At 43.4% G+C, this 18,412-nt stretch overlaps 1 protein-coding gene across 2 annotated transcripts in view; it reads right to left on the reverse strand.

The window, feature by feature from the left end:
• Positions 1 to 5,443: 5,443 nt before the first annotated feature.
• The window catches only part of LOC147427448 (protein ZINC INDUCED FACILITATOR 1-like), a 106,826-nt gene continuing 93,857 nt past the window's right edge, over positions 5,444 to 18,412 (reverse strand). For both annotated transcript variants that reach the window (XM_086496429.1, XM_086496428.1), the window contains 4 exons: positions 7,309 to 7,353; positions 6,632 to 6,720; positions 6,059 to 6,099; positions 5,444 to 5,963 (listed from right to left, as the gene is read on the reverse strand). In XM_086496429.1, the coding sequence (XP_086352555.1) occupies positions 5,809 to 5,963; positions 6,059 to 6,099; positions 6,632 to 6,720; positions 7,309 to 7,353 (330 nt within the window). In that variant the 3' untranslated portion in view covers positions 5,444 to 5,808. The remainder of the gene's footprint in view (positions 5,964 to 6,058; positions 6,100 to 6,631; positions 6,721 to 7,308; positions 7,354 to 18,412) is intronic.

Genomic DNA, 18,412 nt, shown 5'->3' on the forward strand with positions numbered 1-18,412 from the left:
TAATAAAGTGAAGAATATTTTTATCTTGAGACACTTTTTAGGTGCTTCTATGTGCAATAACAGTGTTGATCACCATGTTTGTGCATTACATTTTAGAAAATACGCCACCTTTTGTACCTAGAGGTACTTTGAAGAAATGTCCTCCAAGAAAAGTGATTTTAAACTCATGTATGAATGCAAGAGCTTGATGGACATCCTTGAAGATTATGGGAGCTTCCACGATATTCTTATGCTCAACCTACTCTAGAGTCTTCATGTCACTTACAACACACGAAAATACATCATGTTCGTATACACTGACGGCGGCATGGTTTGAGTTACATGGTTTCTCTATGGGCATTCTCCCCACTTTCAAAATTCCCTACATGCATGTTCTCTCTCTAACATAGAGAGAGATCACTAGACTTATACGATATGATTTGTTTCAGTTAGGTACCCAAAACAAATGCTAGAATTTCTAGCGAGTGTCAATGATGGAAATGCAGACAGACCAAGCTATGGATTTTAACATGTGCACACTAATGTACAAGAGCAAGTACGAAGGTCAAGGGAAGCCAGGGGTGTATGCATTTGGTGTTTCTTTGGCCAAGAAGATTTATTTTGGGACTAATCTAGATGTCTACTCAAGATGTCAAAGTGTAGAGATAATGTTGCAAAAGGTGTTCTTCAAAATGATCTCCAATATAGTCTAGATGGCTCGTCAATTGAAGCTATAATGGTAAAGATATTGTAGGTGAAGTGAGAAAGTGGTTTGTAGATTCTCGCTGAGGTGGACAAGTTTGGCAATGGCTTGAGGGATATACGAGTGGTAAGTTTGAAGTGCTCAATTTATAGTGCATGGCGGTCTTTTCAGATCTCCTAAAATAAGAGTCCAGATGATTAAGTTATGAGCAAAAGAAAGTCTGTCAAGGGCCATCTCTGCAGCGATTTGACCTCTTTGGAAAGCATGCCATCTTTTTTATTTAATCTTTCTAGAATTTCCAGAGGCAATATGCAATGTATAGAACATTGTGGAAGTTACAACATGCCAATTGACACTCTAGGCAGGTCAAAGTCGAAGGTTATGGTTGCAATTGGTCATCATATGTTTTTTTGTTGTAACTTGTTTTTAAAGTGGCGGTTTGAGGCCTCAGAAATGTCAAAGTGCACAAGTGAAGGTAGAGAAATTTTTTCATATAAAATTTGGTGGTTTTTCAAACCCCAAGGGAGTGCTTTGTTGAGAGGATGCTACATGGCAAGGAACGGTCCCATATACGCTATTTGCAATCGACCGCCTTGCAGGGTATTTATATACGTGGGCACCCATTAGGGGTATCACAAGGGGAGAGAGAGCAGCATTCTAGTGATCGTCAAATGTCAGTAGTGCCATGGTGGTGGTGTCGTGTGGGTTTTAGGGGTCGTTTACCATGGGGGGGCCACATAGCACCCTCTTTTGATTGCAAGAGTTGGGCCGTTTACACGCACCGTGTTGGGAAAGGTAAACCTCATGGACAGCACCAACAAAGTGGTAGTGCACATGTAGGAACTACTTAACAGAGTGGGGCACTTATGATCAAGAGTCAAGTACTAAAGAAAGTAAAAAGTCCCCTTTTTGGGATGTCTTGGGGAGCATGCAGAGAGATATTTTGGGACTGTGAAAAGCAAGAGCAAGCTGAAAGGTATTTTTCTATAAGATATGTCTCTATACAAGTTTTTCATGCTCAATCAATTCTTTTCCATCGCTTCAATCAATTCATTTTTTTGTAAGAGAAGTCTATATACAAGCTTTTCATGCTCAATCGATTCATTTCCATCGCTTCTCTATGTTGATTTCCTGTGCCCCCTCCTATTTTTCGCGAGTCTCTTGTGGTTGTGGTGCCTGTTGAGTGTGTGCCTCCTAATCTTGATGTGTGAAATGAGAGTGAGAAACAGGTGCTCTTGTGTATGGTGGAAAATTGAAGCATTGGTGGGTGTGTGTGCCGAGTAATGGTTTTGTAGAGCATGTGTATTGTGGTGTGTATAAGTAGAATTTTGCTAGAAAATAGTGTTTTTTTGAAGGTGTTTTAGAGAGTATATGCGTACTAAACTAATAACCTGAGTGAGAGAGAGAGAGAGAGAGAGAGAGAGAGAGAGGTGTTGTTGTGTATGGTGGAAAATTGAAGCATCGATGGGTATGTGTGTTGAGTAATGGTTTTGTAGAGCATATGTGTATTGTGATGTGTATAAGTGGAAGTTTGCTAGTATATACTATTTTTTTCAAGGTGTTTTTGAGAGTATATGGGTGCTAAAGTAATAACCTCAGCTATATAGAGAGGCTTTTTTGTGTGTTTCGGGTGTTTTCTCCATTCCCCCTCATCATCTTCTAGTGCTTTTACAGAGAAGCACACTGATTTCCCTTTGGTCGAAGTGAAAGAGCCATTTTTTTAACAAGACAATGGCGTCACAAAGCTATTTACTAGCGAGGAGAATTGAAATGAGTAGATTGTAGACTTTGTGAATTTTGTATGATATCATACATATGCCAAATGAAGATAACAAGATGCAAACCATCCCGTCAAGGTATGGTTTGATGCATTAGAAGGGTAGGCATGGCCGGCCCTCTAAGCTCATCTCTGCTTGACATGGATGCAAAATTGAAAGCTCTCAAATAGAATGTACGTGAATATTTTAGTGCTTTTGTTAATCATTTTGAAGAATGGTGGGCAGAATTGGCAACAACAATGGGGCAATAATGCAATTGGCCAATACTGAATACTTAAAACTGGAAAAGTTTATGGTGTGCTTGCACCCCAAGGTGCAAGAAGAAGTGGATTTTGAGAGTAAAGAGACTTACAATGGTGCTCTTGTGATTGTCTAAGCAAAGAGTAAGTAGGCAGAGGCTAGAAAGAGGAGAAGATGTCGCAAAATAAATCAAATAGACTTCTAGTTTGGGCAAGTTAAATCTTGAATACAATCTAGTGAATGATGTTAAGAATCAAAAGGCTAACATTGCATCCCCATTATTTGGGTAGCTATTAGCATTGAACCCTAGAGATAGTGGTCCACTAGTGTTAGTACTGTGCTTGCATGAGTCAGAGGAGATGTGCATGTTGTGAAGAATATCACCTTAATGTAGGAAATCCAACAGATGTGCTTCCTCTCATTGATGAACTTAAACAAAAGAAGATGCACGTACATGCATATATTCATGGTGAAGCACAAAATGTATGTGCTATGACAGAGGATGCTATGAGGGTTGCCAAGGTTAAAGTAGTGGTCAAATCCAATGTGCAAATGAGAATGGCAAACCGTGCCAGGGCAAGGTGTTTGGGCATAGCTCAAAATGTGAAGGTAAAGGTGATGGGTATTTAATGCCTCACTGAATTTTCTGTGATGAAAGCAGGTGATAATGCCTATCCTACAATCCCAGAAAGGCCATGGCCTCTTGTAGGACTAGGAAAACGGGGTGTTCACCTTGCTGAACAAAGAGAATGAAAGGTAGGTAGTGTTGGATATGGAAACCAAGGAAACCCATTCCCATCCTGTAGCGGAGGGTAGGAAAGTTGATTCAACGAAATGCTACTAGTATGAGAACAATTTGGCTTATGACAAAGGCTACACAAGTATGGAGGAAGAGGAGAGTGATGAAAACCTATTGCAGATTGATGCAGATCTATTTGGAGTCACCATCTCCGTTACCATCAAAACACCCCTTGCAAAGGAATGTATGTAGTCTCAAGTTCTTGATGTAGATGTAGTAGAGGTGAAGGACATGTTAGGTGAAGACTTAACTAAGCAAAGAAAAGAGAGGTATGTGCAACTACGTGCATTAGCAATAAAAAGTACAAAGATTTACGAGGGCACATAAGCTACGGAGGCTAGGGAAGATTTGAAAAGAAGCTGTATGGCAGGAAATCAGCAAGCTACTTGAAGTCCATGCAAATGTTTGCACAAGTTTCTCCATTTGTTATTACACCAAAAGAGAATGGGAAGTGGAGTATGCGTCAATTATAAGCCATTCAATGTTGCTACAAAGCAAAATCACTACCCTTGTTTCAAGTGAAATTTCGAACTGAGTTGTAGGTCACGAGAGGTTTTGATCATGAATGGCTTCTTCGAATGTTTTCGAATGTTTTCAATTTTCTATTGCTCTTGAAGACTACATTCATTTCTCTATAGGGATGTTTTGCCTAGCACAGAATGCCCTTTGGTTTGGTTATTATGTGACTTATAGACTGGGATGAACACGATGTTTGGACCTTATTTGGATAAGTGTATCACGGTGTTTCAGGATTACATCGGCTACTATAATTCCACGGTTTATCGTCTATCAAAGTTGAAGATGTGCTTTCAAAGTTTGGACAAAGAATGTGGTTGAGTAATCCAGGTAAGTGTAAGTTGGCTCAACCTCGAGCTCATTTGTTAGGTCATGTGCTCTCACAATCTGATATATAGATTGATCTAGAGAAGGTGAAGGCTCTAATGTTGATGGAACCACTTACAAATGCTACATGTTTGGTTATATTTGTAAGCAAGTTGATCGAACTCGGTTTTTTTGGATACTCTCACTATATGTATATTCTCATCAAAAGATGAGCGAAGAGATTCGTGGTTTCTGGTGGACGAAAGATGCACATGGGGACTTTGACACGGTGAAGGCAATCCTTTGCCAATTGTCTTCTATCTGTCCTCCCAACCATGAGGATATAATAGTGGGTATGGCTGCCATTGGAGGTTTTTTGCTGCATAAAGTGGGTAGATGAAAACAAGGATGAGAAGCATGACAAGGACCAGGAGACCGATGGGAGACCTTACAAGAAAGATGATGATAATGACAATGCACCCCATCCACCTCTCCCAGATTCTGGGTTCTGGGTCTGCTCCAAGGGGCAATCAGCTCAGTTTTAACCAAGGAAAGCCCGAGGGTTCAACAAACAAATCTTGAAGAGCTCCATCAAGGGGACAACGCACATTTAGTGAATGTCCCCAATGGCAAAGCGACATACCCTATGAAAACCCACGTCAGAGAGAAAAGTTTGGGGCACAATTACAGGCCAAACTATACAATCATGCTGGTGGCGGGAAAATTTCTATATCAAGAGCTGTGTTTCAATGTTTCAATGTCAGCTTTTATATACCAACAGCCATTAATTTAGCTTCAATATTCACAGAGCTCCTCAATAATGTGACAAGACATCAAATTCAATTTTTACGTACTGTAAGAAAGTCGAGTCTATGGTATGTCCGGTACCACTAGGGAGCTATGTTCTCACACATTTAACAAATCTCTTAGTCAGAAGCCTTCCACGAGTCCAAGTCCTTGAGCTAATATGGGTGCCATGCTATCCAACTGGATTCAAGCTGGAAGTCATCAGCACTACAACTGCTGTAAGGTCTGGAATTAACAGATGAATAGCCTCCTATTACATCTTTGGAAATTCAGCAGACTACTCATCTATTCCATAATTGCGCTTCTACAGGCATGTTACTCATAAAACACGGACAACAATACTTTGAACTCCAAAGACTGAATGCCTGTTCTCCCCCAAAGGTGACAAAAACCGGACAAAACTAGTACAACATCGAAGCCCAGGCCATAGACCGCATCTCAGAAAGTAATGTAACCATACAAAATGGCACAAGCTAAGCCTCACACTGGATGTTCATGATACGCACCGACGGGAAATCCACTTCAAAGCAGAACGTGCCTCAATACAATCCTCTTTTGTAGACCACAAAATTTGCACAACCACGTGCAAGCTCAGAGGAAGTGGATCAGCAACCTCCAGCAGCCCTAATCTGGGCTTCATAAACTTCTTAAATAGTACGAAATGTAGCACCATGGTACGGCTAGAAGGTGAAAGAGAGAGCGCGTTTAAGCTTCAGGTCATCTTCCACTCCCTCAGGTATGGGGTCATTGAGAGCCTTTGGTAAAATAGGGTCAAATGTTTCGAGAAAGGCAATGAAACAGATCAGACTCAAAATAAAGAACACCATCCACATGCCTGTAACACAGAATTTGAAATATTTCTTAGGATCTCATCCATCATCAATACAAACACTTCTGAGGACATGGGAAACAAGTTGGAAGAAACAAGACCTGGTAGTATATTGCTATCCCGTGCCTGAGCCCATGAAAACCTGTGTATTGCAAAACATTGATATGTGAGCTAACAGGAAAATGCATCATTATATACACAACTAAAACCACAAATTTTATAGTTATCCGAGGGTTCGGCCTCTTGTTCAAAATTTGCCACCAGGTTGGTGACCTGACCCCATGGGATTTGCTACCAATTTCATCACACAGTTGTACCTTAACAAATAGACAGGTTTGTCTGCGCTCTTAGAACATTATTCCAGTTTAAACATTGTACATTCAGAACTATACTCTGTAACTGGCGACACGCAAAGCTACTCACATATCTAGCACATACCACAGGAAAGGGAGGGAAATGAAATCCCCATTAACCATCTATGAATTCTCTTGTTGATATCATCAGCAAGCAACTTGTAGAACAGCATGCCATAGCACGCATTCTTGTTAATATGATGATGATATGCAAGCAACTTGTAGACCAGAATACCATTGCATGAATTTTCAACAAACACGAAACGACCATGAACGCTTCATAAAATATAGAATTAAACAATACTGGAAAGTTTTACATACATTGCACCGGCAGTTGCTGGACCAATTGCTCTAAAGAGAGACATTCCACTCATGGATATACCATTTGCAACACCTCTTTGTGCCATTAGCTGCAATCAAAAAACACGAGTCTTTCACTCAGCTTAGGCATCAATGCAAACAGCAAGCTTGCAATGACATCAACTGCTTGCTATCGTAGCAGTCAGACCATGGCATCTATATCAAGGATAAGATTGGCTCATGCTACTAAGGGACATGGCAGTAGTTGATGCAAATCAGCTATATGTTAAACACAAAGAACCATTTTCATATGCCGTGGGCAACATTAATCAGAGTTTCATGTGATTATTACAAGCATCAGCATGCCCTTCATGATTCTCCTATAGCGAGTCGCATAGTTTTAATGAGGAAAAACTGGTGCAGACTTTCACAATGAAGCATTCAATTGCTGTAGAGCCTGTCAAAGAACACTCTAGCCTCTCTGACAATAGTACAATGACGAGTTCTAAGAATAGATGCAAATGCATTTTCGCACTCTATAAGCATATATATGTCCACAAACATACATCAAACCCCTTTGACATGCAAAATTACACTCCACACTTAACATTGCAGAAGTCTATTCGCACTCACACACAAGAAATAAATTTTGAGGTCTTAACAAAACATGATTTTAAAAAAACTTGTTTCACCCTTACCACTGAGTTATTAATCAGGAAAAACGTTCCAGTCACAATGCACACCTGCAAAGATCAAAACATATACAGTAAGCTCTTAATATTGAAACTAGACATGCAACCTCTTTTTGCCTTTTCTGTTGAGCTAAGCATAGTCCTATGAAAAGCACAAGAGGGTTTCTTTCTTCTTTTTCTATTGAGATAGGCATAGTTCGATTAACAGTACAAGAGGGTTCCATAGACCAAAACGCAATGCCTAACCAAGGGACAGGACAAGAGTGAAACACGTACGGAATGGACATAGTCCCCAAGGCCGTGATAGGACGAGTGATCTATGTACCAACCACGTAGTAAATGGTGCCACTGCAAACAGTAAAAACATGAAGTTTTGGTAACATTTGAGTGGTTGGACTGAAAGGGGAGTTGTGTCAGGTTTATTTATAGAGGGTGGAGACCAGATCAGATCACTCCAAGGACTCTTTATTTGGAAAACGGATGCCTTCTTTTTCTCTTGCTGACCAGTGTGAACCTTTCTGCTTGATTTCTCACTTGATGACTTATGCAAGTTGATTTTAGCACAATTGCTGGCATGACTGGCTAGATGAAACAAGTCAAGTGCAAGTCTCAAAACATCTAGAGCCACCTCATTGAAGAGTCGCCCACCTACTCTGCATGAAGTAACTCCTGCTTGCTCCCAAGAAAAGATGTGAGGTATCTAACCCCTCCATGTATAATACATCACCTTTTCAAAGGGAAAACTTGGACAGCGATAGAGGACAACCCTATGAACAAACATATTGAGATTGAAGGTCCCCCCCACACTCCACCATGGTGACTACCAAGAATACAGCTTGTTGAGGACTCCAATTCATGAAAATTCAATGCTGACCCACATGCTGCGGGAAGCCGGAGTTCACCTTTCGTAAGCCATCTTCAAGTCGAGAACCAACATAGCCAATGCCTACCTAGAGGACCTAGCCTAAGCGAAAATATTATCCAGAAGTTGACATGCTAACAATAAATCGTATATGATGGGAGCAATCTATCAAATCAAGGAAAATTTGACAAGGACGTTGACCAACCATCCATGCAACACATCACCATGAATCACATAGCTAGTGTAGCCCTAACAGGGTCAAGAACCCTGAACATTAAGAATAAAACCAGTCCCTAACTTGGGAGGAATCAGCTTCGAGAGACGTGCAGAATTTGGCTGAGCCAGCAGCAACTCATGGCCACTTTTCTCCAAAAGCCGGAAGCCTGGATGACGCCCTCTCCTGCCTCATTGGCTAGCTACCATTTAAACCATAAAATTGACCATCCACGAGTGACTTGCGCCCACGGTGGTTAATATAAAAGGTCCCAGTACAAGCAGTACAAGAGAAATACGGAAAGAGGCGCCAATGATTTGGGGCGAGTGATCTTTAGGAGTGGACCTGTCTCTTGCGTGGACTCTCTCTCTCTCTCTCTCTCTCTCTCTCTGAGAGAGATCACTAGACTTATACGTCAGGATTTTATTCAATTAGATACCAAAAGCACATGGATACACCCGATACAAGAGTTGGCACAAAGATAGCTTTACATAGAGAGCATCTTCTCCCAAATAACAGAGGATGGATATATGATCAGACTGGCCTATATGGACACTCATTTATCCTATGGGATACGATGTGCTGTTGGTCAAATTCACACCTCATCGCATCAGCTAGAGATTGAGATTGGCAGATTTAGGAGAGTACCAAAAGATATGCCAGTTGTGTCATATAGAGCCAAAGACAGAGTTACATCACATTTTTTATTGTCCGGTATACTATGAGATACGAGGCCACTTTCACTATCTATTCAGAGAGTGCTCTGAACCGTTGGCTAGAGTCATGAGATATCAGGATCAGAGATGCCTCGGGTTGTTTTTGCTAGAGTTACGGAGACACAGGGAGAGTCTCTTGAAGAGACCAAGCAGTGAGAGACATTCACAGAGAGAGATCACTGACTTCTTTAGAGCAGGGACTCAGCAGCCAGATGAGTATGCTTCACAGTAGACTTCAGAGCCCACTTATACCATAGGTATATTAGTGGACAGAGCCACTGAGCTCGGGAGAGCTAGATGTCCACGTCTACGAGGGCGCCCACGACATCGACGAAGGACTATTCTAGAACGATATGGGAGATGCCCAGTACGACTATTTACAGAGGCGGACATTAATGAAGCTCTCGAACTACAAATGCAATACTTTCTCAGCCTCGGGCATTGATGATGATGATGATCATGACTTCAGTCTGACGATATTAGTCCTTTAGTTTAGTCTTTCACTTTACTTGATTTTAATTTTCTGCCGAGACATTGGATTAGATCCACAAGCATTGTATCAATTTGGTCTCATAGGTCATTTTGGCCTTTTGAAGACGTTTGATATAACATTTCATTTCATCTCTCTCTCTCTCTCTCTCTCTCTCTCTCTCTCTCTCTCTCTCTCTCATGGGTCTCTCACTGTTTATAGGGTTTCGTCACTTCTTCTTTGCTGTTTTTCAGGGTTTTTGTCATCGTTTCTTGCCGTTTTTAGGGTCTCGCCACTGTTTTTTGCTGTTTTTTTGGGATTCAAATCTATGTTTTGCTGTTTTTTTAAGGTTTCACAAGCGTTTCTTGCCGTTTTTTAGGGTTTCTTGTATTGTTTTGCTCATTTTTAGAGTTTCTCTCTCTCTCTCTCTCTCTCTCTCTCTCTCTCTCTCTCTCTCTCTCTCTCTCTCTCTCATGGGAAGATCGGAGAAGTGCCAACAGCTTCCCCCGTGTAAGAAGACGCATCCATCACCGGCCGCCCACAAAGCCTCTCGCATTGCCAACGGCTTCCCCCATGTAAGAAGACGCATCCATCGCCGGCCGCCCACAAAGCCTCTTTCATGCGAGCAGGGAAGAGGATGTCGGCAATAGAGAAGGAAATGAGAGAGCGAAGAAACGAAGTGGAAGGAGAAGAGCACTATTTTTCAAAGATGGACCGCAGAAAGAGATGGTATGCGTAGGAGGATCGCTTCGCTCGAGGAGAAAGTGGTCATCCAAGACTCCATCATCCAAAATCTACAACCAAAAAGTGGGCAGCTCGAAGAAGGCAAAATTCAGCCATCCATGATGGAAGAATTGAATACCATGAGAGAAGAAATACAGTTTATCAAGGAAGATGAGGAGAAGAAGTCATGGGCTGCGATCATTCCCCAACACAAAAGAAAGTGGAGGCGGCCAAAAAATGGATTGAGGTTGCCAAGAAAGGGAAAGGTCAGGAAACTCTTTGTACACCCACTCTTATTAACATGACCCTCGAAGAGGAACAGAGGAGGAGGATGCGGGCTCTACATGTGGAGGTAGCCAGCCTCAAGACATAAACAAAGGCATGGAGAGTGGGCAAGAAGAGTGATGGCCCGGGAGAATCTTCAAAATGGAGAGCTCTCATACTACACTTCCCCTCCTTGGAAGAGAAGAAGGAATTCTTGCGAAAGAGGCCTACTCTCAAGAAGACAAGAATTTTCCTCAATGATGATCTCACTCTCTCACAGCTTGCGCATATGAGAAAGGTATTGCCAGAGATTACGACCGCAAGGCAAAGGGAAAGATGGCCTTTTACAGAGATGGTAGGGTGGTGATTGTAGAGCGGAATTCTACATGGAGGTGTGAGACCTATGGGACCACACTGAAGATGGCTACTTGGAATTGTAATCGATCTATGAGGTTGGAAGTTGGTGGCTTTGAGGACAATTTCAGAGACAATCACATTGTTTTCTTCTCAGAGACTCATCAAGCCCCTGGACAGCTTATGCCACATATGGAGGGATACAAATGGGAAAGAGCCCACAGGACGGTCGCGAGATCTGAGCATGGGAGTAGAGGTTCAAAAGGAGTAGCACTGCTATTTAGGGAGGAGTTATAGCCACTACTACATATTGTACGGAGAGATAATGATGCTAGATACATGTGGGTTAGGCTAAGAGTTGACACAGGCCGATCTCTATACATTGCCATATGTTACTTCTCCCCCAGTACGTCAGTATATGCTGCATCCAAAGGATAGTCGCCTTTCTCTATACTAGATTGGGAGTTTTCTAGGGATGGTGATATCTTCAATGCTCGAACAGGCAACTCTCAAACAATCTTCTACGACACTTCAGATGAGATGCTTAGAGAACTGGATGTGAGTCAGTTGGGGCTTGATAGATGCTCACATGACAGAGAGCAGACGGAGCATCGGAGATACCTCACGGAGATGACGACTACACATGGGTTAACCATACTTAATGGCTTACAACGATTTCTTGGAGCATCCGCTTTTACGTGCTTTCCACATAGACACTGGACCAATCTAGTGGACTATGTTATGGCACAGCCGAACTTTATTCCTTGTATTCGGGATTTCATAGTGGGAGCCAGACCAGTGGGCGTAGCAGTGGATAATGCTCTTTTGACATGGTCTATTTCATTTCAGTATAGTACAACCCAGACATCAGGAGGCAGGTGACATACCCACTATACATTTACACCAGAGACTCACTCGGTTTATACAGAGAAGATCTATAGCCGTCTATGCACAACTAGTCTTGGCCTCTCGGTAAAGGAGTGCACCACTTTACTGACTGAGGCACTACATGGTGCAACATCATACTCGATCAGAAGCATACCCACACACTCAACCGGGTCAGAGGCAACATTTTGGGAGCATGCCCCGAAATAGTTGGTATGATGAGGAGTGTAGAGAGATGACCACCCAACTTCTGAGGGATCTTCTTTTAGGAGTCATCACTTACAGACAATCTCGGATTGCTTCCCAGTGCCTTGTGCAACGGAAGAAACGAGCTTACTTGGCCCAGATGGAGTGAGACTTGTATCAGATGTTCTTGAGTAAAGACTCAGGAGAGGCAAGGCGATTCTTTCATGAGCACTCCCCTCCCCCAATGATTACTTCTCCTGATGTGTGGGGCCAGTATGCGTCATCGTTATATATAGGACCCCTTTCCAGATCCTACAGAGCCGTGCTCACCTACCAGCACCTACATTACCACTGAGATGGTAAAGAGAGCCATTGACAAGATGAGGACCAACAAGGCATATGATCATGATGGTCTAGTAGCAGAGCACTTTATACATGCTAGATATATATTGGTAGAGGTTCTTACAGTGTTGTTCAATCGTGCCATGCGTGAGCGGTTACCTAAGACTTGGAGGTTGTCTACTATTGTGCCTATCTTCAAAGCAAGTGATCCTACAGAGCCTGGGAATTACCGCACTATTATGGTTCGGCACACATTGGCAAGGTTGTATGCATCCATTCTTGAGCAGCAGTTGAGTAATGGGGCAGAGGGTGAGGGTGTACCAGCAAAAAGCCAGGCCAGTTTTAGGAGGGGTTTCTCCACTCTTGATCATATTCTGACACTCAGAGCCATCATCGAGGAGCGCAGGTCACATGGGAGACGGATTTATTGTAGCTTTGTGGATTTCTGCAAAGCATTTGGAATGGTATCGAGAGCGATTGATGCGCAGACTGCAGGAGATGGGGTGCCGATAGTGTTGATTTGGGGGATTATGGCTCTATACAGATCAGTGATGGGACATGTACGCACTCTAGAGGGGATATCTGATTTCGTTCACTCCACCATTGGGGTGAAACAGGGTTGCCCATTGTCACCTACTCTATTTGGTACGTATGTTGACGAGGTGTCTGATTACATTGGCAGAGAGGGTGATAGAGGTGCACAGCTGACAGGGATGTGGATCCCATTGTTATTATATGTTGATGATATTGTGTTGATCTCTAACTCATCAAAGAGTATGCAGAGACAGTTGGAAGCATTACACAGTTTCGCAGAGGATAGCGGATTATTTGTAAACCTTGGTAAAACGGAGGTTATCGTGTTTTAACACCACCACAGTGGATCAAGAGATCAGCACTAACTTTCACATATGGTCAGGAGATTGTAGAGTATACAGATGCATACACTTACCTTGGGGTTGTCTTCACTGGGCCGAGGTTTTCTATGGGGAGAGGAGCAGAAACTAGATTGACTAAAGCTTTTGCGGCCTTGGGAGGCTTGGAGAGGATGTGTTTGTAGGTTCATTTGCAGGAACCTCGAACAAAGTTACGGCTCTTTGATACTTTAGTAGCCTCAGCTATGTTGTATGGGGTCCATATATGGGAACCTTCTATAGGCCAGGATGGTTGGGACATATGGAGAGGCCCTTGGTATCTATGATCTCTCGATTGATCAGAGCCAAGGCCTCCGTACCTCACGGTATCATTCGAGCAGAGCTAGCTGCCCCTCCTATGCAAATTGAGACGCTTACCAGATCAATCTCCTTTGTGCACAACTTGTGGGATACTACTAGAGACAGATATGCTAGATTGGCTCTTCAGTCTTCCAAACAGTTGGCTTTCAGAGGGACACTTCATGCTGGTATGCACACATGACATCATGCTTTCAGACGCATGGCTTCACCATGAACAGGCTGCCCCCTTTCCAGTACTCTCTTCAGGCACCCTCGATGTCTCTTACACGGGTGGAGATTACTAGACTCATTCGTCACGACCTGATTCAGCTGGATACGAGGAGGACATGGATAGAGCCGACACAAGAGTTGGGCACGAAGATCGCTTTCTAGAGAGAGCATCTTCTCCACCTCACAGGAGATGGGTTTGTGATTCGACCCAACTACATGGACACACATATGTCTCATGGTTTGCGGTGTGCCATTGGTCAAATACACACATCCTCACATCAGCTGGAGATTGAGACTGGTAGATTCAAAGGGATACCAACACACATTAGGATATGCCGCTTATGCCAGCTATAGCCGGAGACAGAGCTACATTACATATGTGATTGTACAGTGTAATATGAGATACGGGGCAGTTTCCACTGCTTATTCAAAGAGGGTTTCAATTCTTTCTCTTGGGTCATGAGTTATGAGGATCAGAGATGTCTTCGGCGATATCTACTTGAGTTACACAGATATAGAGACACTTTACTGGAGAGAGATAGAGGGAGAGAGTCCTAGAGACAGATTGTAGATTTCTTTTCACTAGATATGGGACAGCCAGAGAAGCAGCCATCACTGCAGAGCTCGGCCCACACTTATTCGACCACTATTGGCATTCTCATTGACTGAGCACTGGAGCTACGAAAATCAAGACCGCCACGATTGAGGAGAGGGGCTACACAAGATCGACGGAGACTATAGCAGAGGATTCAAGCCATACTCTCTCGACATCCAGAGTGCAGATGAGGATGGATTCTAGTAGTAGTATCTTTGTTCTAGTTCTTTTGTACCTAGACATGGTATTAGATTCACTATTTTGTAACAGATTGGTCTCAAAGGTCATTTTGGCCTTTTGAAGAAGTTAATATTACATTTCAATTTATTTCATCATCTCTCTCTCTCTCTCTCTCTCTCTCTCTCTCTCTCTCTCTCTCTCTCTCTCTCTCTCTCTCTCTCTCTCTTCCTTCAAAGAGAGTTTTGAACCATTGGCTAGAGTCATGAGATATCAAGAACGAAGATGCTTCAAGTTGTTCAGCTAGAGGTGTGTAGGCACAGGGAGAGTCTCTTGAGGAGATCAAGCAGTGGTAGACATTCACAGAGGGAGATAATTGACTTCTTTAGAGCAAGGACTCAGCAACAAAATGAACATGCTTCACAGCAAACTTCAGAGCCCACTTCTACCAAAGGTGTATTAGTGGAAAGAGCCATTGAGCTCGGGAGAGCTAGACGCCCACGTCTATGAGGGCGACCACAACATCGACGGAGGCTCCTTCAAAGGATCGGGACTATTCTAGCACGAGATGGGAGACACCCAGTACGACTATTTACAGAGGCAGACATTGACGAGGCTCTTCAACAACCGATGCAATATTTTCTCGGACAATGCCCGATGCCGGGCATCCTTGGGCATTGATAATGATGATGATTACTATTTTAGTTTTTCACTTTTCACTTTTCTTCATTTTTATTTTTGTCTCGAGACATTGTATTAGATCCACCAAGATTGTATCAGGTCTCATAGGTCATTTTGACATTTTGAAGACGTTTAATAAAACATTTCACATCTCTCTCTCTCTCTTGGGATCGTTGCCTACGACGATAAAACTCTCTTCTTTCTCTTTTCTCTTCTGTCTCTCTCTCTCTCTCTCTCTCTCTCTCCCCCCCCCCCCCCCCCCCCAACAAAGCTTTGTGGACTTCCGCAAAGCCTTCGATACAGTTCCCAGAGCTAGATTGATGCGCAGACTGCAAGAGATGGGGGTACCCAAAGAGTTGATTTGGGGGATCATGGCTCTAGACAAGTCAATAGTGGGGCATGTACGCACTCCAAACGCGATTTTGGATTTGATTCACTCCACTATTGGGGTGAAACAAGGTTGCCCTCTATCTCCTACACTATTTGGCATGTATGTGAATGAGGTTGCTAACTGCATTGAGAGGGATAGTGATCGAGGAACATAGTTACCAAGGGCATGGATCCCACTATTGTTATATGCTGATGATATTGTGTTGATCTCCGACTCCCCATAGGGGATGCAGCGTCATTTAGATGCCTTGTATACATTTGCCCACGATAGTAGATAGTCTATTAACCTGGGAAAAACCAAGGTTATGGTGTTTAACACCACACGACAGTGGGTCAAGAGGCTAGTACATACTTTTACATATGGCCAGGAGAGGGTGGACTATGTGCATACATCTATCTTGGGGTAGTCTTCAATGGACCGCCATTTTCATTGAGGAGAGCAGCAAAGACTAGATTGACGAGAGCTTCTGCACCCTTGGGAGGTTTGGAGACGATGTGTTCGCAGGTTCAGTTTCAATATCCTCGAACAAAGCTGTGGCTTTTTGACACTCTAGTGGCTTTAGCTATGCTCTATGGGGTTCAAATTTGGGGGCCCTCAATGGACCACCAGGGCAGATCTGGTAGCACTGATGTATGGAGAGGCTTCTAGTCTCTATGATCTCTCGGATGATTCGGGCTAAGGCCTCATAGCCACATGAGATTATTCGAGCTAAGCTAGCTGCTCCCCCTCTCGTGGTTGAGGCCCTTACTAGATCAATTTCCTTCATGCATAATTTATGCGACCTTCCCAGAGAGAGAGATTCTCGGCTAGCCCTTGAGTCATCCCGACAACTAGCGCTACAAGGTGACAACATGTTGGTATGCGCAAATGACATCATGGTTTCAGTCACATGGCTTCAGCATGGATAGATTGCCTCCATTCCAGTACTCCTTGGATATACCCTCCCTTTCTCTCACACGAAGAGGGATTATTAGACTTAAACGTCTGAATTTGATTTAACTAGATAACAAAAGAACATGGATACAACAGATACAAGAGTTGGGCACGAAGATGGCTTTCTACAAAGTGCATCCTCTCCAACTCACAGAGGATGGATATGTGATCACTCCTGCCTATATAGACACTCATTTATCATATGGGATACGATGTCCTACTGGTCAAATGGCACATCATCGCATCAGCTAGAGATTGAGACTGGCAGATTCAGGAGGGTACCAATAGAAGCGAGGATATGCCACTTGTATCATATAGAGACAGAGACAGAGTTACATCACATTTGTCATTGTCTCGTATACTATGAGATACGAGGCCGCTTTCATTGTCTATTCAAAGAGGGCTTAGGACCGTTGGCTAGCGTCATGACATATCAGGATCAGAGATGCCTCGGGTTGTTTTTGCTAGAGGTGTTCAAACACAGGGAGAGTCTCTTGAGGAGACCAAGTAGTCGGAAACATTCACAGAGGGAGATCACTGACTTCTTTAGAGCAAGGACTCAACAACCGGATGAGCATGCTTCACAGCAGACTTCAGGGCCCACTTCTACCAGAGGTATATTAGTGGACACAACCATTGAGCTCTGGAGAGCTAGACGTCCACGCCTACGGGGGCGACCACGACATCGACGAAGGCTCCACCAAAGAATCAAGACTATTCTAGCACGACATGGAAGACACCCAGTACGACTATTTACAAAGGCGAACGCTGACAAAGCCCTTCAACGACCGATGCAATACTTTCTCGGACAACGCCCGATACCGGGCATCCTCCGACATGGATGATGATGATGATGATGATTTTCAATCTGACAATTTTAGCCTTTTAGTTTAAGTCTTTCACTTTACTTCATTTTATTTTTGTACCCAGACATTGGATTGAGTCCACAAGGATTCTATTAGTTTGGTCTCATAGGTCATTTTCGCCTTTTGCAGATGTTTAATATCACATTTCATTTCATTTTCATCTCTCTCTCTCTCTCTCTCTCTCTCTCTCTCTCTCTCTCTCTCTCTCTCTCTCTCTCTCTCTCTCTCTCTCTCTCTCTCTCTCTCTCTCTCTCAAAAATCAGGGCTGTATATTAATGAGTACAATATAATCCCCAACGGATGCCAAAATAGCCTATCACATGGGGGTGTACAAGCTGAATGTAAGGGTGAGAGCCACTATAGTGGCAACTCGATTAGAACAATCGAGTGGTGGTCTGTGTGATGAATGGAGGAGAAACCACCGAGGGGGGGCATAATGCCATGTAATCTGTCCACCTGAAAGTGTGAAGAAGAGTGTAGATCGGGCCCAACGCCGAAGGAAGGCAAATCGACGAGCCTCAGCTGCTCTAGATGTACCTGAGGAAGAATCCCACTGCCAAATTAGGGTGTGAATGATGTCCAGCCAAATGGCCATGAGGGTATCCGGAAGGAGCTGTGGAGCCGCACTAAGAATGTGAAGACAACGAGCTCTCCAAACATTCCATAGTGTAATGCTAGTGATGACTGAAAAGATTTCATCACACGTCTGAGGATCCCCCTACCAAGCAATATGTGGTAACATAGCCAAAGTCCCTCGCCGATAACCAATCGAGGTAAGCATAAGAGCTGGATCTGAGCCCTCGTAGAAAAGATGCGGTCCGGGCATCGGCATCAACCAGGAGACAGATCCCCAAGTGAGAAATCCATGCTGAACACCGGCTCTGCTAAGTAAAAAGAAAACTGCTAGCCACAGTACGTGAGAAGACGAGCATGACCAAAGACAGTGTGCAAGTGACTCAGGAGGTCGCAAAGGACAGCGAATACATAACGGATCATGACCCATAGTAGCT

The sequence above is a fragment of the Adiantum capillus-veneris genome, chromosome 23 (assembly GCF_014529385.1).
Source record: "Adiantum capillus-veneris isolate H3 chromosome 23, ASM1452938v2, whole genome shotgun sequence".
Lineage (NCBI taxonomy): Eukaryota > Viridiplantae > Streptophyta > Polypodiopsida > Polypodiales > Pteridaceae > Adiantum > Adiantum capillus-veneris.